General features: G+C 40.6%; 3 protein-coding genes and 1 non-coding gene across 5 annotated transcripts in view; 1 reads left to right on the top strand and 3 right to left on the bottom strand.

Annotated features, from left to right (window-relative positions):
* Positions 1–12,144, bottom strand: part of ccdc85cb (coiled-coil domain containing 85C, b) — a 39,599-nt gene extending 27,455 nt beyond the window's left edge. The window contains exon 1 of one of the 2 annotated variants that reach the window (XM_023952895.2): positions 10,684–12,144. In XM_023952895.2, the coding sequence (XP_023808663.1) occupies positions 10,684–11,392 (709 nt within the window). In that variant the 5' untranslated portion in view covers positions 11,393–12,144. The remainder of the gene's footprint in view (positions 1–10,683) is intronic. The other variant, XM_023952896.2, reaches the window with a different exon arrangement.
* A 710-nt stretch (positions 12,145–12,854) lies between these two features.
* On the bottom strand, positions 12,855–17,141 carry LOC101165021 (cholesterol 24-hydroxylase). Its single transcript, XM_004083352.5, has 15 exons — positions 16,898–17,141; positions 16,723–16,800; positions 16,519–16,600; positions 16,372–16,445; positions 16,206–16,292; positions 15,979–16,117; positions 15,784–15,894; positions 15,553–15,715; positions 15,389–15,454; positions 15,166–15,238; positions 15,011–15,095; positions 14,092–14,202; positions 13,843–13,931; positions 13,424–13,490; positions 12,855–13,330 (listed from the first exon to the last, which is right to left on the bottom strand). Exons 1-15 carry the CDS (start codon positions 17,044–17,046, stop codon positions 13,181–13,183), a joined length of 1,524 nt encoding a protein of 507 aa, XP_004083400.1. The 5' UTR covers positions 17,047–17,141; the 3' UTR covers positions 12,855–13,180.
* Positions 17,142–17,218: 77 nt separating this feature from the next.
* trnat-ugu (transfer RNA threonine (anticodon UGU)) lies at positions 17,219–17,291 on the top strand. The gene has a single exon. It is a non-coding gene; the product is annotated as a tRNA-Thr (tRNA).
* Positions 17,292–18,101: 810 nt separating this feature from the next.
* On the bottom strand, positions 18,102–22,942 carry LOC101165274 (cholesterol 24-hydroxylase). Its single transcript, XM_004083353.5, has 15 exons — positions 22,266–22,942; positions 22,102–22,179; positions 21,927–22,008; positions 21,785–21,858; positions 21,604–21,690; positions 21,391–21,529; positions 21,198–21,308; positions 20,967–21,129; positions 20,789–20,854; positions 20,537–20,609; positions 20,365–20,449; positions 19,618–19,728; positions 19,388–19,476; positions 19,089–19,155; positions 18,102–18,995 (listed from the first exon to the last, which is right to left on the bottom strand). Exons 1-15 carry the CDS (start codon positions 22,412–22,414, stop codon positions 18,846–18,848), a joined length of 1,524 nt encoding a protein of 507 aa, XP_004083401.1. The 5' UTR covers positions 22,415–22,942; the 3' UTR covers positions 18,102–18,845.
* Between the last annotated feature and the right edge of the window lie 782 nt (positions 22,943–23,724).

Below are 23,724 nucleotides of genomic sequence, written 5' to 3'. Positions count from 1 at the left end.
ATTTAACGGCGGATCTTAAATTTAAGATCCTTAGGTCTCCTTAGAAACCTCAGAACAATCGTTTTTTCTCCTTCCCCTCGACCCTTACATCTTGTGGTAAAAAATTGCACAGGTAAAAAGGCACTTCCGTCAAGTACACATACCACCATTTAGCTTCTTCTAAGGGCTTTAGAAGAGTGCTTGGATTCATACAGTGTCTATCATACGCAGGGCTACGTGCCATGTATTTAAAAGAGTGGTGGGCAGAGATCTAGCACTGGATCCTGCTCTCCAAATCCTTTTAAGCCATCCTTCCAAACCCTCTGCCATGCTGCAGAGAGCCACAGCACAGCTAAAACATCAATGGTTTAATCTCCTTACATCTTTTGTTGACTGAGAGGAGATTAGGCAAGATGGAGAGCACACATGGTAGGAAATAGCACACTATGAAATGTCTCCCGAAATTCCTCACGGCTAGCTCTGTTTATCTGCAGCCAATCGCGAATCTGAAATAACGATTGGTGTCGATGGAGACAGCCACAAGTCAAAGCGCATTCATCCAAAAATAAGCGGTATTTTTTTAGTTGTTTTCTGCACACAAGCAAAAGGTAGGTAATTTACAGCCGGAGAGGAGAAGCGTGAAAAAAAGTGAAAAAAGCTCAGTTTCTTTTGTAGCTGCCAAAGACCAGATCCAAATTTGCGTATTACCAAAAGAATAAAAAACCTTCAAACTTGCAATCTTAGCACCAGTCCCTCCCAATCTATGAAAATGAGTGGGTTTTCACATTGTGATGTCACTAAAGTGAGGAACAGCCCCCTCCAGGAAGAGTCTTTGCTGCCAGCCCCGCCACCAGACTAACAGACACACGCACATTCTCACTCGCTAGTGGTGATCGGCTAAACGTTTTCCTTTTATGTGCACAATATGCACATCCATCTTTGCTAAAGTTCAGATGTTGTTTGTTTTCGTGGGAGAAACGCAGACACGCTGCCGAGGCCGACTCTAGGATGATGACATGAAGTGGGCGGCGCCAACACAAAGCGAAAGACGGTGCCTCAGAGATCAAGTTGTTTTACTGTCGGGTAGGAAAATGAACTGCAATAATAACTCATATTTCACAAACAAATCATTTTTTTCATGTGCCAGAGCTAATATATTATCATTTATATGGATATAGTTTACTCTGACAGGCTTAAGAAAAGCATGAAATAGGCCCTTTTATGAGCAGAACTTTTTAATATTCAATTCTAATCTTGTGAATATGTATAAAATTCCACTCAAATTACCATCGGTTTAAAAGGTTTCCTTCCTTTAAAATCAAAGTAAGAGTTTAAAATCCAGGAGTTGTTGGGCCACTGACCATTGGTGGACGCAGAAATGGATTTTTCGTTGAAATATCATTCATTGACTGGAACTTTTTCCCTGACAATACCATTCTCCCAGAAGATCTCCAGTCCCCACAACCTGCAAAAGTCTTTTGGAGTTTGGTTGGAATGTTCCATATGAGATAAACACTTTGTTTATCAGCCTCTTCAGATGTGCATGTTGGTGCCTGATCCAAAAATGCACTGATATTTACTGTTCCTTCAATCTGTCACAAAGGAATAGAGATCCAAAAGGAGAAAAATAGACTTTCTAAAATGTGTTGTTTCACCTTTTATTTGCAGTAGGAGTGGTTGTCAAAAGAGCAAGAAGTGGCACAATTTTGACACTTCTAAACCAAATTCTGCAAGTCTCCTTTTAATCCATCAATCTTTATCCCATCCTCCTAAAGATATAATCACAGGAGCAAAGCAGAGCCAAGCAGACTGTGTGTAGACAGAAATTATCAGTACATCTGCTAAAGCGCTGAGCCGACATTGATGGAGCTGACGAGAATCAGTGTATGCCTTGAGATGTCTCCAGACTTCTGCAAAACACAAAATGTGTCTCTGGTTGTTCCACGAAAACTAATACTAATATAATTATCTTCTCTTCAGACGATGCATAGAAGCAGATGGAAAGATGAAATGCTCTATCCGTCTCCCTCTGGTGCCAGTTATTGATTTAGTCAGATAAACTCATTTTCTGCGAGCTTGCATTTTCATGAGATTATCAGCTTTTAGAAAAAAAAAAAACTTAATCACTGTGGCAGTCGGTAAAACTGAACCTTCTATGCTCTGATCTGGTCAAAAAAATTAGGATTTTTATCAGCCTGTGTAATTTCATGTCAGGCTCAGTTAAGCTGGGGCTTTGCGAACATATTGGGTAAAATTCCAGGCTTTTGTTTATATGATGATTTGCAACGATTGGCAATGTTCTGATTGTTTGTGTCTAATTTCATGAAGTCACTGCCATGAACTCATGGGTCTTGTGTCAATTCTAACAATGTAGACTCCATGTAAACCCCCCCAATCACTCTGAAGATTTTCTTGCCTTTTTTATACAACATCAAGTAAGTGACAGAAGGTCACATCAACAGATGGCTTTGAAAGTTGAGTAAAAGGGGGGGAGGAGAACAAATATCATCTTGCACCCCCCCTTGAATTCAAAAAGCTTCTCCATTGTGCTCCAAATATGATTACGACTTTCCAGGGTAAAACGAACAAGTTAGGATAGGGAGAAATGCTCGTTTTAGAACTGAACCAAACTGGTGCCTGAAAAAGGAAATCAGGCAGAGAAATGTTACCTGAAACCATTGCAAAGAAAAAAAAAAAGAATCCAGAGAATGAAGCAACAGTGTTTTAGACTGTTAAATTCATTCCAGATGCTTAAGCCGACCGTCAAAACTCCATCCCACCAAACCCCCTTTTTTCTACACACCAGTTCTAACAGCTATGTCTGTAACATATTTGTCTTGGACACTAATTCAAAAAAATTCTGCACATTTTCCAAAGATACAAGGCTTTTCGATGCATTTGCAGGTCTGAGAAGGGGGCATGTTTTTTATGCACCTTTGCATTTAAGGAGAAGGGATCTATAACTGTTAAATAAAGGTTGGTGGAATGTGACCGCACTGTGTAAACTGACACAAGGTGAAGACCTGCTGACTCCAATGTCACTGCAATCCAAATCAAACGGCTGACAAGCAGAAAATTCAGATGAACGCCTTGTTCCTTCCAGGCCTGGAAAGGAGCTGATGTCTTCCCTGTATAAGTTGCTGACTTTTAGAAACCTTGCGACAGTTATACTGTTGAAGGTCCCTGGGGGTGTTGCTTAGACAGACCTGAAGTGCTGATGGCAACTTTGTGGCCCTTTGCCAGTTGGGATCTTTGTCACAGTGCCACCTCAACCTAGGTATTTATGTAGCTCTCGTATCCAAATTTGCATTTTAATGACTTGTTTGGATCTGCTGTCGTTTGACATGAAGCATGGATCAATACAACACAGGCTAGCGGTTCAGTGTCACTCAATATGTACAGAAGGTACAGACCACGCTGTATAAGGAAAATCGTTTTTCAAATTATAAACTAAAGTAGTTCCTATTTTAAGCAAAGTATAATAGTAAATGATATAATTTGATTGATTTAATTTCTACTTAGATATATATATAGGCGTACTTTCCTTTAAGACCTACTCCGATGGAAATTGCGTTTTTGGCGTTTTCAACATATGTTAAGAAAATTACACTTAAAATTGCTTTTGCAATTTGAAAAAGATCGTATTTGTGACATTGAAAATATGCTGGGCGTGCCACAAGTTCCCTGCTCCATTCTGATGCACGTAGACGATTAGATCCATCTAAGTCTTTCCTCAGACAAGCCGGTATCCACGTTCAATACTGTGCGGCTGGATAGCTCCGATATTGCTCACCATTTTTATTGCACCAGTAATGTTAGGTTGGGGTTGTGAGGTGCTGTAAGCTAGCAGGAGAGCGTGTAAACGCAGCGCTTCATTATGGTTGAAGGGAAGGGGGTGCGGGGTGCATAATTACAGACGCTGCAAATTTTAAATTGTTTGATAAAAACGGTATAATCACGTTTTTGGAATAGCTTAAAGCCTAAAGTAGTTTTAAGCAGCAAGTCTAAAAAGGGCACCTTCAAGTGAGTTTTCCAATCCTCCCATCTTCAGGCTGTCTTCAACTTTTTCCTGCCCACTGATTCCTTAAAAACAGGGTTTTGTGTTTAGGTCATTGTTACAAATGACACAAAACTACCTGTCAGAGAGTTTGTATATTGGCAACTTTTAAGGTTTTTACAAAAACAAAACTAAGACAGTTCTGAAGGTCTTTTAAATGGCATTTTTAATGCAGTGGTGCTCCAACAACCCCTTTAGATCCATTCTTTGCAGTGCAAAATGCATTGTGCTGCACTGAGAAGGAGGGTCCATGGGCAAGGATGCCCAGTTTAGTTTAGTCTTTTTAGTTTAGCAATCAGTTATTGTATTTCATAACTGTTTTATACAATTGTGAAGCCCACTGAGACAACTGTGTTGTAATACTGGGCAATAAAAAATAAAATGTAATTGTGCTAAAGTATCTAAAGAAGATATAACTTTGGTGACTTGTCCAATAAATATTTTAGCACACACAGAACTGACCTCACTGGAGCTGGCATTATTACGCACGGGTCAACCAGCATGGATGGCGACCATGCCCAGACCCATAACCCATCCCCCTGCGCCTTAGTTCCCTCCGCTTCGCTGACTCTGGACTAGGCATGAGTGCTGTCCGCTCGCCCCACTGATCATCGCTGTCGCCTTGGCAACCGAGCACCCGGCCCCCTCCAGCAGCCCAACAATCAAAAGAGGACATCCACTCAAATCTCCACAGAAGCGGAGAAGAACGCAGAGGAGGCGCTGGGGTACAGGCTGCAGGAAAACACGTTTTTTTACAAAGTCACTTTTTACACAACGTAGAAGGATTTTAGATGAGCAGGTCTGTGTCCACATGTGAGGCAGTCATGTCGGCTTCGTAACCCCATTCTGTCAGGCAGGAGCCAGGTTTACGGGGATGACGAAGCAGAGGATCAGACGACAGGGTGAGATTCAAACAGAAATAAGAACGAAACCCAAAGAAAGAAATAAGAATGAAACCCAAAGACAGATATTTCCTTTTCCACTTTCTTTCACATCTCAGAAACAAGTATTACCATTAGTATCATGTGACAGAAAAGACAGAGACTCACTTCCTCTTTTGCGTATTATGGAATGCTGGACATCCTGACAGACAGGCTTTTTATTTATATTTCACAGCTGATGTATTTTTCACACACTCTCCAGTTTCTGTGTAAGCCCATGTGCGGGTTAGGGTTCTGCTTTTTCAGGTTATTACCCGACTGGACTTCAGGCAGACAGAAAGGATGCTGGGAATCCCTGTCTGCCTCAGTCTTGGGAAACTTTCAAAGCAGTCTCTGACAATGACAATTATCTGACAAGTTTTAACAAGACCCAATGTGATCATATTAGCTGCGGGGCTTAAAATGTCAGCGCTACTGCTAGTTCAGCTGTCTTTAGTGGCAGCGTCCCCTTCCTTCTTCTGAGGGAAAACCTTGCACAACACACAAATCGCTCTTTCTAAGTAATAGAGACATAAACTGAGAGTGCATCTTGGAACAGCAAAACAAGAATGTGAGAGTGGACAAACAGGATATCTGAGACAGAAACATCCTATTCCTGCTTAGTCACCCTTTCTTTAGATAGACACAATGACTTGAAACAACAGCAGAAAGGAAACACACCATTGTATTGTTTCCTCTCAAACAAATATGCAGCCTCCAAACAGGAATTTACCAATCTCAGGGTGGGACTGACGGAGGAATGTGCTGCTAAAACACACTCAATTAAAAATGTAAATGTGAGTCTTTCTTGAAAAAACTGACAGGAGAAAATAAAAGCAGAGAAGTGAGTTTGAATGCACTCAGTAATTAGCGTTAGGGCATTGAAGTGTGTGGAGAGCTGTGGCTGACTGGGAGGGCTGGTTCTACAGTTTCATTGTAAGTTTTTAGGTCGTGTCACTCCCCAGGGGTAAAAGAAAAGGAAACAGTAAGACAGTGAGTAGAGCTTCGAAATGAGAAAGGGGGTAGTTCACACTCACTGTTGCACCTCGTATATAGTGACACACATCAACGGCCAAGTGCTAATGACACCATTTTATCACTTTTCAGCAAGTTCATTAAGGGCTAATTTGAAGCAAATTGGGCCCAAATGGGCGGCTTTATGAAAGCCATGGGTTCCTCCTAAAAATAGCAAGCTTTTACATCGAAACACGTTTATGCAAAAGACTTGTTCCCTAACGGATAATACAAAGCCATCCTATCCAACTGGTTTCTGAGAGCCTCTCACATCGAAATGGGCCAACAAACTGAGATTAAAAGCTCTAAATGGCAAAGTATAAATGGAGCCGCTTTGTCATGATTCAGAACTAAAGCTGAGACATGCTACCTGAGCCTTGTAGTCTGTGAACGGACCGCTCCCTTTTACTCCTCGTTTAAGGTCTATAGATTTTAGTGTTGTCTAACTCATAGAACTCCTAACAAGTAGGTTGAAGAACTCCAATAATTATTCTCAAGTTCAAATGCTGTGAGTGGACTTTGTACCCAGAATTACTGATTTATCAAAGAGTTTATGGTCTTTAGATTTAAAATATTTGAGTCTATCAATAAGCATATTTACATTTAATGTTAAAAACATTGCTTCTATTTGATGGGTTGGGGTCAAATGATCTGTATTATTCTAAAAAAAAAAAGGCAATATTGATTGATGAAACCCATTGATGGATTTTATTTTAAAAATGTAATTATTTTGCTCGTTTCCGGTTGGGATGGGTGATACATAGGTGCCAGTATCGAACAATATTTGCATAATTTTAGTTTATCTGTATCGGTCCGATAATAAAAAATCTACCGCTATTTTTCTGACTGTTTTCAGAAAAACTTTATGTTTTGAACTGAATACTTGATCCTAATAGATTGGGAATATTATGTTTACAGTCATAGTCAATAATCGGCTGTTTTCAGGTAAATGTTATTTTTGACAGGGATACATTCTGTCAATGGGGAGCTTAGTTTACAGTTATGTCCAATATTCAATAAATGGTCTGAATTAGGGCTGCACGATATGAGGAAAACTCGCGATGTGCGATATTGGTGATTATTATTGCGATAACGATATAATTCGCGGTATATAAACAGATAGCAAAACAACCAAAAACATAATTTCCGTGTTCACTGCAACAGTTTAAAAATTATACTCCAAATGACCCTCGTCGACGTAGGAGGCAAACATCAAACATAAAAGGGCTCATCTGATTGATCAACAACGTAAACGGGTCCTTCCGATTGGTTAAATGCATAAAGGGATTTATTTCATTTGTTCAATATTTCAAGCTGCCATGAGATTGTTTTAGCAAATTTAAGGTAACCATTTATTGCGATTTTCGCCGTCTTTTGCGGTATGCCTATTGCACAGCTTAATGTCGCGATAACGATAAATTTGCGGTATTTTGTGCAGGCCTAGTCTGAATGCTGACAGATATATTTATATGAAAGTTTGAAAGTGATACTTGCTCCTATGAGATCCTTTGCTGAATGTTAAAAAGGTCAAGTACAATGTGATTGTCCAGTAAAAGAAAGTTGTGCATTTCTAATAAGAAACAAAAAGGAAATCTAAACTTTGTGTTTCTGTAGACACTTAATGATCGGTTTGGGCAAATATCGGTTATCGGTATTGGATGGAAAAATTATATCGGCCCATCCATATTTTCAGGGATGAAATCTCTTTTTTTGTTTGTTTTAAATGCTGTGGATACAACAATTCCACATGACATGCTTAACTTTTGATGAGCTGTCTGATGCTCTTGTGGCGCCCGCTGTGCAGTGCCCAAGGCAGCCAGTTCCTACCAAGAAGCGCATTGTCATCCGGTTGTTGGTCACATGACTCATTTGATTGGAAGAAACTGTTTCCATTCCAGTTTTGCCAAACAGGTCACTTTTGATGCGCTTCAAAAACCACCTCCCCCGTCCGCAAAAACTTTTTTTCCATAAATTTAAGTTTTTTAAAAATGGACATGTTTCCAGGTTAATTTATTAAGCAAATCCAATTTGCACAATTTCATGGAAACACAGCTTATGATGGTCGACATATACAGCAGTGACGGAACATACCAGCGTCTTTGTTCTTCCAAAGTTAACTTTTTTGTTTGAAGTGTTTCTCCTTTGCTGAATTCTGACACCCTTAAGAGATCCATTGGTTGGAACCAATCACCAGTTTTTAAAGTTTTTTTTTTCCGGAAATGTCCTTCCCTTCTGGTGAGTAACTATTGCAGCAAATCTGCAGCAATAAAGGAAAGGCCATAGTACACAACTTTACAGAACCTGGGCATCCATCCAATACTCTAGCATAACAATTCAGGCAGTGAATCATAGGTTGAGCCCAATTGAGAAACTCACTGGCCTTCGGCGAACACCCACATACCAGACTTTGTGGATTTTTATTGTTGTGGAATTGGATGGAGCTACACAGCTATGAGAGCGCAAACTGAATATCCTTTTTTTTTTTTATAACCCTGCATTGGTTATACAAGTGTCAGATCTTAGAAGGTCACACATCGTAAATTACGCTGATTCCAGTCTACACCCATTTCTCTGACTTAAAGAAACGGCATGTGGGGGTTATTCAGAGAGCCTTTATCAGGATTCTGTTTTAAAGGCACTGCCATGTGAGGATCTGCAGACAGTCAACATGCATTTCTACGGGAGAGGATCTTTATCAGCTCCTCTGGACAATGTCAAAGCGGCATTTTCCTGCTTCGCTCGGCCACTTTGTCTTAATCTCATCCAGCTCTCCACAGTTATAAAACACTATGGCGAGGCTTAAGGCAAGCTCCCCGGGACGGCATCATATTTCAGGTGGAATTATGTGTCATACCCTCAAAATTGAATGCAGACGTAGAGAAGCCGTATCCCATTTAGGTCAGGAAAATCACTGTATGGAAGTGTCTGATTTATGGGCTTCATTGGATAAACACAAGACTTGACTCTTGGCGCACTTAGACACAACCAACTCGCTGAAATAAAGAGGGGGGAGGTTGGGTAGATGTGCCAATTCTTAAGAAGTTCAATTAGGCAGGCGGTGGGATGTCTCCAAAGCCTCTGTGCCTTCCAACCAACCTCTAACCACCATCCACCCACTCCCACAGGACCAATGAAGAACCCCTTCACTTAAAACACCTCCACATGCACATATCTGTGCAATTGAACGCCTCCAAATGACAAACTCCACAGAAGAGTAAAGCAACTTGCCGAAAACCCTAAACTAGAGCCCCCACCACCCCTCCCATCTGTGTGTGTGTGTGTGTGTCATTTAGCACTTGAGTGGCAATCCTCGAGCTTGTCTCTTAAACGCCCAGGGGAGCCATGGCATTTGGACGGCATTAAATAAAACCACCGAGGACCTCACACGACGGGGGGGTGGGGGGGTCTGACCTCACAGCATGTTCAGATTTCAACTGGTCACCTGAGAAAAATTCAAAAGCAGAGCTTTCCGTCTACAGAGAACATGACCAAAGACGTACCTGTTGATGCATAAACCACCTGTGTGCATAAGAGGGTTCACGAATAAATCATTATCAAAAGGATAACGATTTGCCGTCAACATTTTCAGAAAGTTCATTTTTCGCTTGGGTATAAAAGGAGGAGAGATTTATGATCCATAACTTTGTGTTTTCGAAGAGATAAGATCCCTTTTTAGCGTTGAAGCAGGGGCTCAAATGAATCGGAGCTTTCTGTGTACAGGCTCGTTTATTTGTGCATGATTGCCAGCAATAAACGCACAACACCCCAGGGACATACAATGTCATACACATCCTGTAAAACAAGGGCTTAGAAAGCCACTACCCACCTGCATACACAATGCCGATGTTATGTAATGGGACAGGGGAAAAAAACTGTTAAGGTTGTGTTTGAGCCAGGGTGTGCGTTTGTGTGTCTATTTAAGAAAGGCTGGCTATTCTAGTTTAATTGTATTTTTAAACCTGCACAAAACTCCAGGAATGATCCTTTAAAGACCCACTTCAGCTTGTCATCTATTTGCAAAACATTGTAGTCTTTTAATCTTAGTTATGCCGCTTCAAGCCAAAATCCAAAAACCCTGTGTCGTTTCCTAGGATATCATTTCTGCAGAGCGGCAGGAGTTCATTAAAAATTTACCTCTGAGTTATAGGTGAGGACTGTTCCCCCTTCCCATCCCCCAAAATTGAGAGCTCTCTGTTTACACGCTCTCCTGCTTACAGCCCCCTCATGCGCCATACCTAATATTACCGGTCAAACAAAACCGGTGAGCAGCATCAGGGCAGGGAGGTTGTGGCCTGCCCAGCGTATATTCTGTCATAACTAGAATCTTTTTAAAAGTGCATTTATTAGTCTGTTCCTGATTCCCAACAGTTTGAATAAATAAATACTTAGAAATGTGATTTTAAGATTAATTTTCTTTTGATACGTCCTCCACCATTGTGCATTCTGCACTCTACAGATCCTGAAACTATTCAGTCAACTTTATTTCTTTCTGTCGAAAGAAATGCAGAATGTTCTTGTTGGCAAATGGATCCATTTGAGGCTATGTGTTCACTAAACTGAGACGGATGCTGGCATTTTCATCCCAGCATCCGTATTCATTTAAGCTCTTGTGAGGACGCTGATTTCTGGTCCAAAGGAGGCAGGAAAGCAACCATGAACCTCAAACCTGTTCAATCTCCCTCACTGGAGCCAAATGGTGGAGTGTGAACTGACCGTTGAGTCCGTTGGGGATGCTCCTGTGGTGATGCGGGGCTGAAAGGTCATCCATGGATCTCCTTATGGTGGGGCCCAGCTTACTGTTCTCAGGGGGCTTGTGCGTGTGGTTGTGGTGGTCCGGACTGCCAGCACTACCTGTGCTGGACGTGCTGCTCCCATCTCCAACATCCCTGACGGTCCCGGTGCCTCCGTTCAGGTTGGTCAGGCTGGACTGGCTGTCTATGGAGCTCCTGGAGCCCGCCCCGTTCCTCTCCTCATCCAGCATGAGGATGATCTCCTTCAGTTCGCAGTTCTCCCTCACCACGGCCTCCTGGGTGGCCTCCAGCTCCTTCAGCTTCATCATGTAGGCGCCCACCTCCTTCCACATGGCGCTGGCGGTGTAGCGGCCGAAGCGCTGCCACTCTCGGGACAGCTTCTTGCCCTTCTGCCGGTCGTCGTCCAGGAAGCAGCACAGCTCCCGGAGCTCGTGGTTGTCGTCCTGGAGCTTCTGGTTGATCTCCTTCAGACTCCGGATCTCGTGGAGGTGCACCTGCAGCCTCCGGTTAATGTCCTTCATCATGTTGCCGTGCTCGATCATTAAGGTCATCTTCTCGCCGTCCACCCGCCTCAGTTTCCTGAGCAGCTCCTCTTTGCTGCACCGCAGCAGCTCGTCGTCCGTCAGCTGGCTCAGATCATCCTTCGGCCCCTCGGACGGGCTTTTGGCCATGGCTGCCCGGCTGCTGCTGCTGCTGGGATCTTCTTCTCTGCTGGTTAACCGCCGCTTCTGGTCACTAACTAGTCAAACCCCCTTTTAACTAACCCGCAGGCGAGGAGTTGAGTTAAAATGCGAACGCATTGTCCGAAACCTGAACGTTATGTTCCGATTTTCAACAGGGCAGTGGAGAAATAATATCAACGTGATGGCAGGGCAAAATCCCAAGCATCAATTGAACGCCCCACTAATCTGGTTACAGAAAATCCTTTATTGGATTTCGTAAACAACTGTTGGTACTCACATCCCATCAATAACCGGGCTTAATTGAATGATTTTCGGGGGGGGAGGGGGGGTCGATTTCCAATCAGGTCAAGAAACAAGCGGTGAGTTCAGTGTCCAAAACGTAGCAGATAAAAATCCCAGCTGGTCCTCACTTCAGCAAAAAGATATCCAAGAAAATTACTCTTTAAGCGCTTTAAGAAAGAGGTGGTGTTGCCTTCAATGTTATTCCATTTTCGAGCTTCGGCGCGCGCTAGCCCCCGTGAACGGCGCTCCTCCGCGGATAAACCCGTTTTAGTGTGATGGTGAACAAAGTCCTTTCCAACAAACCAAAGATCCCCCCGCCTCCCCACTCGTCCGTGTCCAAACACTCGGGTTTGAAATCATTCAAGTGGATTCCGCCCGAGACGACCAATCAAGACGTGGGAGTGAAGTGGGCAGCAGGTACACGAAAGCCTCACAGGACCGAAGCTCCGCCCTCTCTTAAAAAGAAAAGCAACAGCGCGAGGCGTTCAGGGCACCGATGAAAAAAACGGAGACAACTATAGTTCAGAAACGTAAAACAATGGAGAACAGATAAGCAGACACACCTTGAATTCTAAAGTTTATTATTTTTCTGTGGCTCATTTGTCTTAGTTATCAGATCAAAAGTGCAACATTCTTGTTGTTGAACAGGTCAGTCAATTTAAGAAGAAAGGTCTCTTTGGTTTGGGTTCATGTGAATTTGTGTGAGATTAATTTGTCATGACATTTTTTAACTTTATTAACAAGTATTGCACATACAAAATACCAAATACAAAACTACACACTGTGCGCAAAGGACAAAAATTTCACGTTCGCCATGTGTTGTCATGACTTTTTTTAACAAAGTGGTTTACCTGTAATCACTATAAATACTGTTTACACGACCATAAGGATTTAAACATGACCATAAGGATTTTAAAGGCATGGAAAGTACTTAACAACATGCTATGACCTCAAATCAAACCAAAGAAAGTTGGTGTTTATTTTAATGCTGATATGAGGATTTTCTACATGCCAAAGCAGAGAGAGAGAGAGAGATGTACATTGCAGTTTAGCAGGTGCTTTAACCAATATTTATGACCACAGCGCCCCCATGTGTTCATTGTCAGATACTGACTGAAAAGACAAGATTAAAAGTACCTCAATGACAGAAACACAGACCAGACTCAGCTTTAAAAGGCTCTTTACTTTTTATTATTTTTTTATAAAATGACATAACTCTGATGTCGAGTGTTGCAGTATTGTTTGAATAGGTTTTGTTTGTCAATAAAAGTAATTACATAAGGTTAGCATTATTGGCTGAATCAAATCTAAATATTTATTTTAAGAAAATTGGAAAAGGGATAAATTCATTGAAGAGCACACAAATCAAGGGAAGAATAAGGTTTTAAAAGTAATTTTCTCAGCTGAAGCCAAACATAACATAAACTTAGAATCTAAACCCAACAAAGTTGATCACATGTTCCCATGATTTCTTCTTTTTACCGTTAGAATAACCTAAATGTCATCCTTCCTGTGTCTAACAGAGCACACAACTCCAGATTTAGGCCTGAGAGTGCCAGTGTCCAGAACCTCAAAGCTCTGTCCCGGGACCAGCTCCCAGCTGAACCTCTGGATCAGCTTGGCCATCACCACTTTAGCCTCCATCTGAAAACAAGAAAATACTTATTTAGCTTATTCACAATCATTATTATGTGTGTTATGGGTCAAACCATGGTTTTCTTAGCAAGCCGCACCCACCTGAGCAAAGTTCTGCCCCAGGCATGAGCGTGGACCGAGGGCAAAGGGGTAGTAGCAGTAATACGGCCTTATAAAACAAACAGATATGAGACAGACTTTATTATACACTTTTGCTTTTAGTAAAAGGAAATTAACATTTTTCTCTGTATGGACAAATATCTGAAGATGACAGGATTCAAATCAGAGCAATATTTGAAAAACTAGATGCAAAAAAACTCATTTCATAAAATATAATGGCCCATGAGAGATAGTGGCGAAAGCGTTTTAACAGCCTGAATCCACAGATAACTTTTATCTGCTTAAAAATGAGCCAGCATTACCTGGAAACATCAGAGGTGAACAGGTAGTTGAGACATCCTAAAAATAATTGACTGAAACTTCAAATAAGAACCTTTTTTTGGGGTCTCTCTGGTACTTACTTAGGAGCATCAGGGTGGAATCTGTCGGGGTCAAATTTTAATGGATCCTTAAAGAATTTTTCCATTCTTCCACACACGTAGGAGCTGAACTGAATAGCAGAAAACAAAATCACGCTTTATTTTTTGATGCCATTTGTGCATACTTATACTTAAGCTAGCTCACTGACAATCTGTCCTGGGAGTAAATATTGCACATACACATATTTGATTTATACTCAGAATTATTAAACATTATTGCACAAATCTCACCATTAAGTTGGTTCCAACAGGGATGCGAAAGCCATCAATGGTGATTTCTTCTGCAAGCTCGCGGGAAGTTCCTGGTACTGTCGAGTACAATCTCAGAGTCTCCTTTAGGACCTAAAGCATGGAAGGCTCAAAAATGACTCATACGCTCACAAGAACAAGATGCTCTTAGATGTGTGGGTTGTTCTCGACTAAGTACAGTCTTTTATTTACTGTACTATTAACAAGTCTGAACACAACTTTTTATGTTAGGAGGATTTTGTTTGAATGGCAAGTCGTTTGCTAAACAGGTCTGATTGCATTCCAGACCTTTCACCAAGTAAAATCAGCCCCCAAAGCCAGAAAAAAGTAGCAGCAATTTGCTTGTCCAAACTGTAAATCTGGAATTACTTTGATTTATCAGTATTAAAATACTACAAAAATTCACCGTTTTGCAGTCATTTTGCCATCCATTGTGGTGAAAAGGGAGCTGAGCCATAGGCGCCAGGCCGTGACTGAAATCAAGAGCTATCTTGTTGACCAGGTAAGAGGTCACCCAGAGAGAGTTTGGAGGCGAGCTGCTGCTCCTCAGGCATCAGGTTTAGATGTCTCTTAGAAAACCTCCATGGGGAGGTATCCCAAAGGCCCGGGTACGACCCAAGACATACCAGAGAGGCTGCATCTTTTGGCTGGCATGGGAAGGCCTAGGGATTCCCCCAGAGGAGCTGGAGGAAGTGGCTGGAAACTTAAAAAGCTAAAACAAATGGAATTCCCAGTTTCCAGATGTATTGTAAAACTGCGTGAGAAACACATGTCCCATTATTGTGTTTTGTAAAGTATAGTATCTGTGTGTTTCTGGAGATATAAATCTAAAGCAACATCAACAATATGCTTTAGACCCTAACTACTGGCTACATTTTCTGACATTTCCAGATTTCCGTACCTGTGAGAGGTAGACCAACTTCCCAAGGTCTTCATAGTTTATTTCCCGTTTCATCCCAATAACTTCTTCCACCTCTTTCCGCAATCTATAAAGAAAAAAAAATCCCTAATGTTATGCACAACTCTTATGTTGTACACTTCTTTTAAAGTTCTTACTCCTCAAGGATTTCAGGATGTCTTGCCAGCTCCATGATGCAAAAAGCCAGCTGATTTGCTGTTGTTTCTTGTCCTAAATAGAATTGCAAGGAAAGAATTCACATACTTAAAACATATATATTTTTAAATCTTTTTGATAAACCCAAACACCTTGTTTAATACCAAGGGTTCGCAGCCTTAAACTGAGTCCTAAAATGTTTGCCAACAAAAATAAGAAACTCACCCGCAATAAAAAAAGTCACAAAATTGTCCAACATGAATTCTTCGTCTTCTTCAGTCATTTTCTCTTCTAAATAAAGAAAGCAACAGACAAATTAAGCCATTTGTAAGGTAAATTAACGCAAATTGATGGGAACATCCAACATGTGAAGCTGTAAAGATCCTGACCTGCAGCAGATGTTTTAATGATCTGCGTAAGGATGTCCTTTGGGACTTCTTCACCATTTTGCATTGCAGTTTTCCTTTCGTTAACCCATTTGGCTCCTGTTGAACGCAGCAGGCGGCAGGCTTCCCTCACTTCCTTGACAAAGGGTCTGTTCTTTGGTTTGAACTGGAACGATAGCCTTATGATAGCAAGCTGCTGATTATAACATTTGCTAAGCAATGCATTAGTCGTACTTCGAAGAAAGAGTCTCTGACGTAGTACGTCATCCCTTTAAGACAAGTCTCAATGGCTTTTGGGAAGGGGGATTTTGTGTTCAGGAAGTCCAAATCCACACCAAAAGCAACCTAAGAGTTTTGATAAACAAGAGTTAAATTTGGGCCTGTTCTGTTTTGTAAATGCCAAAAAAAAATTTTTATATATTTCAGTACCTTATTGATGACATCAAGAGTAACACAGTTTACAAGGTGGAGCATGTTTGCTTCCATGTTCTTATCAGCGATTTCCGAGAGTCTTTCCATCAGTTTTTCTGCTGTCTCATTGAACGTTCCCATTAGACCTCTTAGATATCTGAACAAACCCACAAGAAGTAATGAACAATGGAGGATGATGAAACCTTAATGACTGTTGCACAACTTGCAAAAAACAAGAAACATACAAACTGCTGAAGGCAGGGTCCATGATCCGGCGCTGTTTGTACCACATTTCGTGATCTCGTGCTGTTACCAGACCATTGCCTAAAAACCTTTAAACACCAAAATTAACTGATTAATTTGATATTAAGATTATGCAGTCGGTACAGTGTAGGAGGGTTAATGGACTACCTTTGACCAAACAAGTAAAAGAGCTTCTTGTAGAGAAATTTATCTTTTGGGTGCTTTGATGACATCAGGATTTCCTGAAATAGACCAAAACATCAACTGTTATGCTTTTCTTATAACTTCTTTTCAAATTGTGCAATGTCTGTTTACCTTGGTGGTGTCTGGACAGGTCACATTCACCAAAACGAAATGTAGAACATTGACTCTAAAAACAGGTCCATAAATCTCTGCCCTAAAAATCAATTGAAGAAGTTGAATTTTTAAATGGGTATAATTTTGGTCATATACGCTGACATGATCTACTCCATGAAACCTTTTGTTGTTGTTTTGTTTTAATAAAAAGTGAGGTGTTACCATTCCAAGAGTTTGTCCTGCAGTACGCCTCCGTCTCTCATTATTCTTAGAAATGTTGGTGAATGTCCTAAGAGGAAACTGTAAAGAGAAGGAAAATGGTAGAAAAACGCCAGAGAGCACGACACCAGCAGGACACAGGTGAAAGAGTGGGGAAAAAGCTTTTTTTTTAACATACCTGTCTCTCGGTGGTCCGGGAATGTGGTCATACTTCATGTGAGTGTATTTGATGTACAAGCAGAAACCCAAAAACACGACTAGAAGAAGAATGAAAAGCACATAAAGTGCATTCACAAGCAAACTGAGAAGGAGGTTGAAGAACGCCATGACAGAAAAGGTAGTCCGAGCAGCAGATGCTGGAGGACAGTTTGTGAAGTGTGTCGGACCGACGATCTGCCTTTTGTGCACACCTAAAATTATGCAACTCCACAAAATTACCGGGTAAAGGTGCACGGATGAGTTGTATGTGTATGTAAATGTCCTCGGTGACGCGCTACTAGGCTCCATAGCTCAGTGGTTAGAGCACTGGTCTTGTAAACCAGGGGTCGCGAGTTCGATCCTCGCTGGGGCCTCATTCCTGGGAATGTGCACTTTTCTTGCAAAACAAAAAGAAAACCCCTAATTTAGTCAGCAATCACTTATCTATCATTAAATTGCTGTATTACTATTAATTTTAATGTATGTACGTATCAAATACATTTATTTGAAAAGAAAAAACATTAGCTCTGGCTCTAAATGAAAAACAAGTGACCTCACGTTAGAAATAACATTCATTGTGTCCAGTTATTTCTTTTCTTAGTTGGTGAAAAGAAAAACATGGCTGTGGCCATGTGTTAACAGTTGTTTGTCGATCATTGACTATATACCATATAACTGGATAAAGTGAGTGTAACGTCACCCAAAGAAAATGCCTTGCTTCTGGATCCAACCAAATGAATTCATTTTAAGTAGCCCTTTTTCTCCAATATGTCCTTCGCCAGATGAAGACTGAGAGAATGGTAATGGCCAACCTTCCATTATGGTTCGCTATTGCAGTGGTTGATAAAGAACAGAAGTAAGGTGTTGTGGTGGATGTGGCAGTTCCAAGTTGTGGAACTATCAGGAAGAAGGAAAATGAGAAAACCACAGAAATACCAGGGACTTATGAAAGAACTGGAGAAAGCTTGGAAGGCCAAGGGGACAGTGGTCTCCATAGTGTTCGGAGAACTCTGGGCTATAACCCCTAAACAGGAGGAGTGGCTCCAGCAGATCCCTGGAAAAAACCTCAGATATTCCAGCCCAGAAAAGTTTGGCACCAGGAGCAGCAAAAATACTACGTACTCAGGACCCTCAAGCCTCTGGTAGAGTACCTGAGGTTGGGATAAGAAACCACCCGCAGAGGCTTAGAAAGTAATTTGTATTTCATACAAAGTGAAAAAATTGTTGTACACTTGTATCATTTGAAAGTTGATTTCATTAATTTATATTTTTACGGCTGTTGTACCCCGCCTTCGCCCAACAGTAGCTGTGATAGGCTCCAGCAACCTCCAGATACCAAAAGGGAATTAAACAGGCTTAGAAAATATGTAATCTTTCTAATGAATAATAATTATACAAATTAACTTCAACAATTGAAGCTTCATACATGTGTGATTTAATATAACCCCAATAAACAATGATAACCTATAATAAACGAGCTCAAAATGGTGTATTTGATTACAATAGGACATGTGAAGGTCCAGTTTAGCAGATGTTTTTGGAAATATTTATGACCACAGCGCCACCATCTGTCAATAATCATAATTGGTTAAAAAAAAAAAAAGAGTAGATAAAATGTACCTTAACAGAGGCACACGGACATGAATCCACTTCTTTCCAAATTTCTTAAAATGAACTGCCTTAACTCTGATATGAAGTGTTGCATTATTATTTGAAAATATAGATGCGTTGTCACTGAACCGTAATTACATTAACCTCCTATTATTTACTAAAATAAACCCAAATGTATATTAAAAAGGCACATTCTTTGAAAACAATACAAAACAAAGTAAGACAAACAATGTTCTCAGCAGAGGAAAAACAAAATCAAAAACCAACAAAGTTGATCACACGTTTCTATGATTTCTTCTTTTTACTGTTAGAATAACCTAAATCTCATCCTTCCTGTGTCTAACAGAGCACACAACTCCAGATTTAGGCCTGAGAGTGCCAGTGTCCTGAATGTCAAAGCTCTGTCCCGGGACCAGCTCCCAGCTGAACCTCTGGATCAGCTTGGCCATCACCACTTTAGCCTCCATCTGAAAACAAGAAAATACTTATTTAGCTTAGTCACAATCATTATTATGTGTGTTATGGGTCAAACCATGGCTTTACTAGGAAGCCCCACCCACCTGAGCAAAGTTCTGCCCCAGACATGAGCGCGGGCCGAGGACAAAGGGGTAGTAGCAGTAATACGGCCTTATAAAACAAACAGATATGAGACAGACTTTATTATACACTTTTGCTTTTAGTAAAAGGAAATTAACATTTTTCTCTGTATGAACAAATATCTGCAGAGGACAACAAATATCAGAAGTGAGTAAATAGGATCGGTGAATGACTGATATCCTAAAGAAATGATTATTGTTTGAGTTTTCACATCATGCTTTAAGGAAAAACTCCAGCTTTTTGGGGTCTCTCTGGTACTTACTTAGGAGCATCGGGGTGAAATCTGTCAGGGTCAAATTTTAATGGATCCCTAAAGAATTTCTCCATTCTTCCACACACGTAGGAGTTGAACTGAATAGGAGAAAACAAAATCCCGCTTTATTTTGGATGCCGTTTGTAAATATTTATACTTAGGCTAGCTCATATATGATCTGTAAAATGTGTCAGGAGTAAATAAAACATTTGATTAATACTCTTCGGCCCAAATCTCACCATTACGGAGGTTCCAGCAGGGATGCGAATCCCATCAACGGTGATTTCTTCTGTGAGCTCTCGGGAAGTTCCTGGTGCTGTCGAGTACAATCTCAGAGTCTCCTTTAGAACCTGACAAGGTCAAAAACCAGTTATTCTGATTTTATAGACATTTTAAGATCATAAGATTACTTTGTTGCCTATAAAAGGATCAAGAAAACATAACTCTTGAAGTACATAAGTACAAAAACAGAATTATTTTGCAGATTACCTTGGGAAAACAACCCCCTACTTACAGTCATTCATTTCCTTTTGAAACAAACATTATTTTAACCATTTTTTATACATCTTAGGTCTTTTTTTCTCTTCTTTCTTTTATTTTTTAGTTCAAATCAATGCTGATGATAGGAAACCACAGCGCTTTTAACGGCACATTAGCTGGTGTTCTAAGTTACCGTGTGTATTATAAAACACTGTGAGAAAACTTGTCCCATATTTCAGACGTGTTGCTGCCATTTTTGGAATCTTTACAAGTAACATTTTTCGCATTTTGTAATAAAAAAAAGGAGAAATTGTCCATGAATTGGATCTTACTTTGATTTTCAGTGTATCACATCTTTTGAAAGTGTTTAGTGCCACAAAACACAAAGGTCTTGCTCTGAATTTTGGTATCTGTGTTTCTGGAGATATAAATCTAAAGCAACATCAACAATATGCTTTAAACGCCAACTACTGGCCACATTTTCTGACATTTCCAGATTTCCGTACCTGTGAGAGGTAGACCAACTTCCCAAGGTCATCATAGCTTATTTCCTGTTTCATCCCAATGACTTCTTCCACCTCTTTCTGCAATCTATTGAATCACATTTTTTTCAGAAAAATTCCCCAATGACAAACAAAATTCTTGCGTTTTGGTCTTTTTGTTGTTGTAGCTTCTCACTTCTCCAGGATATCAGGATGTCTTGTGAGCTCCCTGATGCAAAAAGCCAGTTGATTCGCTGTCGTTTCCTGCCCTGAAAAGACAAACAGGCTCCTTTGAGATCATACATCCGTGGAAATGACACAAAAATGATCAGGTTGTGATGTTGAACACCGTCAGTGAGGAAAAATCATTGACCTTTCACTTGGAAACTGAAAAATTATTTATTGATCCTTGTGATAAATGCTTGTCACTACAAAGGAAGAAACTCACCCGCAATAAAAAAAGTCACAAAATTGTCCAGCATGAACTCTTCATCTTCTTCAGTCATGTTTTCCTCTGGAAAAGAAAAACAAACAAAGGAATTTAAAATTACCCAAATAATAAACAGTACATTAACACTACTTGATGAAAACATCTAACAGGTAAATAAACCGGTACAGATTCTGACCTGCAGCAGCCGTTTTAATGATCTGTGTAAGGATGTCCTTTGGGACTTCTTCACCATTTTGCATTGCAGTTTTCCTTTCGTTAACCCATTTGGCTCCTGTTGAACGCAGCAGGCGGCAGGCTTCCCTCACTTCCTTGACAAAGGGTCTGTTCTTTGGTTTGAACTGGAACGATAGCCTTATGATAGCAAGCTGCTGATTATAACATTTGCTAAGCAATGCTTTAGTCGTACTTCGAAGAAAGAGTCTCTGACGTAGTACATCATCCCTTTAAGACAAGTCTCAATGGCTTTTGGGAAGGGGGAGGTTGTGTTCAGGAGGTCCAATTCCACACCAAAAGCAACCTGGAAGTTTTTTGCAAACATCTTTGAAGATTTGCATCCGTTTTGTAAATGCCAACTTAAGATGTCCACTGTGTTTCAGTACCTTATTGATGACATCAAGAGTAACACAGTTTACTAGGTTGAGCATGTTTGCTTCCATTTTCCTATCAGCAATTTCCGAGAGTCTTTCCATTAGTTTTTCTGCTCTCTCGTTGAACGTTCCCATTAGACCTCTTAGATATCTGAAAGTGCCCGCAGGAAGTATAAAGAACAATGATGGATAGTGAAACTTAAAAGTGATGTTAAAGGAACATACAGGCTGCTGAAGGCAGGGTCCATGATCCGGCGCTGTTTGTACCACATTTCGTGATCTCGTGCCGTTACCAGACCATTGCCTAAAAACCTGTCCACAAAAATGGATAAATAAATAAATAAATAACTGACTAATCTATAATCAAGATCAGGCGGGTTACAGTGTTGTTGGGATCATGGAATACCTTTGACCAAACAAACAAAAGAGCTTCTTGTAGGTGAATTTATCCTTCGGGTGTTTTGGTGACATCAGAACTTCCTGAAATCAGATTAAATAAAACTTCAACGCTTTGATCTATTTCTCAGGTGTGTGCAAAGTTTGTTTACCTTGGTGGCCTCTGGACAGGTGACAGTCACCATAACGAAATGCAGACCATTGACTCTATAAACAGGCCCATAAATCTCTGCCCTAAAATGAATGGGAAAAGTTGGACATATACTCTGTAAATAACCTCCTGTGCAATTGTTTGTTTGTTTGAATGGGGGAGAAAATAGGTTTTACCATTCCAAGAATTTGTCGTGTACAACTCCTCCGTCTCTCATGATCTTCAGGAATGTTGGTGAATGTCCTAAAAGGAAACTGAGGAGAAAAACGTGAAGACAACAAACGACAAACAATCAGGATACAAGGGGGCAAAAAAACCCAAACAGTTTGAACATACATACCTGTCCCTCGGAGGTCCGGGAATGTGGTCATACTTTATGTGAGTGTATTTAATGTACAAGCAGTAGCCCAAAAACGCGACGAGAAGAACAATAAAAAGCACCAAGAGCGCATTTAAAAGCAAACCGAAAAGAAAGCTGAAGAACGCCATGACAGAAACTGTTTCCTGAACAAAGGATCTTCAGAGACTGCTCGTTGTCGTGGAGAACTTCAAACTAACGATCTACTCTTTATACACACAAGGATTACGTAACTCCACTACATACGCAGTCCAAAGGGTTTTTAAAGTTTAAAGGCGGCGCGTGACGTCACATGAACTTTAGCTCAATCCTTTTGAGACTTGACTGCGATGACCAGTGGCTCGAGATCGATTCTTGCTGGGATTGATCGTTTATACTTTCTCTTGTGATCCGTTAACTAAATTTTATGGAGACATATGTTACTAAATTTAGTCATTACACATAAGCCTTTGTAGTGTTGTTTAAAATTGTAGTTTAAAACACTGTTGCATTGTGGAAAAACACTGAAGCCTATTTCAAGTGCTGATGAAAGTGAAAAATTCTTGAGATTCAAACGTGATCATTTTCTGCAAAATCTATGAGCCTTTGTCTCCCTCTTCTGGTTATTACTGCTGCAGCTGTCTTATGGCCTCTCTTTTTGGTTCCTGGTTTGTGTCCACAGGTGTGCTGGAGTAATGGCAGGGACCTTTAACACACCTGCCACTCATCTGCACACACCCTGGTTGTACAGTTTTATGCCAGCCCTTACCTGCCAGTCTACCAGCTAACATTTAGTGGAGTTCATCACAGTTTAAAGATTAGCTCTTGCATCGTTTCAGTTTTCTTTTAGACCTCATGGATTATTTCTCTGTTTTGTCAGCACAAAACAGCAGTGGCCTCTTCACCAGGTCATGACACTAATAGAAGAGTTGCATGAGAAATCCTGCAGGGTTGTCCTAAATTTAGTCAATTTAAAATAAAACACAAATCAAGACTCAGCTCCAAACTGTTCTTGGCCTGAAGGAAATCTAAGCAAAAAAGAAAAAGTCAGCCAATCTCAAAAGTCAGAATCCCAGGGTTGTTACAGCCAAAGGTTTTATACACCTTTTAATTATTACTCTGTTTTTCAATAACATTCTTTGTACTTGTCTATAGTTTTAATAAAAATTGCAAGTCAGAATGTGTTTCTTTTAATTGTATGTATGATGGATATATGAATACAGGGGTGAACAATTCTGATCCAGAAGGATCCCTAAAAGGATGCGGACCCATCCTACTACCTGCCAATAAACTGTCTTTTCACACCATGAAGGCTCATGTCAGGCATCACTGCAACCAAGATCAGTAGGTACATGGATCAATAAATGAGCAACACTCAAAAGGGCATTGGTAGACTCGCCAGATGAGCCAAACACCAAGTCCTGGTTGAAAGAACGATTGCTCAAGACTGCAGGTCACGACA

Source organism: Oryzias latipes, chromosome 24, assembly GCF_053564925.1.
Source record: "Oryzias latipes strain Hd-rR chromosome 24, Olatipes_Hd-rR_3.1".
Lineage (NCBI taxonomy): Eukaryota > Metazoa > Chordata > Actinopteri > Beloniformes > Adrianichthyidae > Oryzias > Oryzias latipes.
This window is presented reverse-complemented; position numbering and strand designations above follow the sequence as displayed.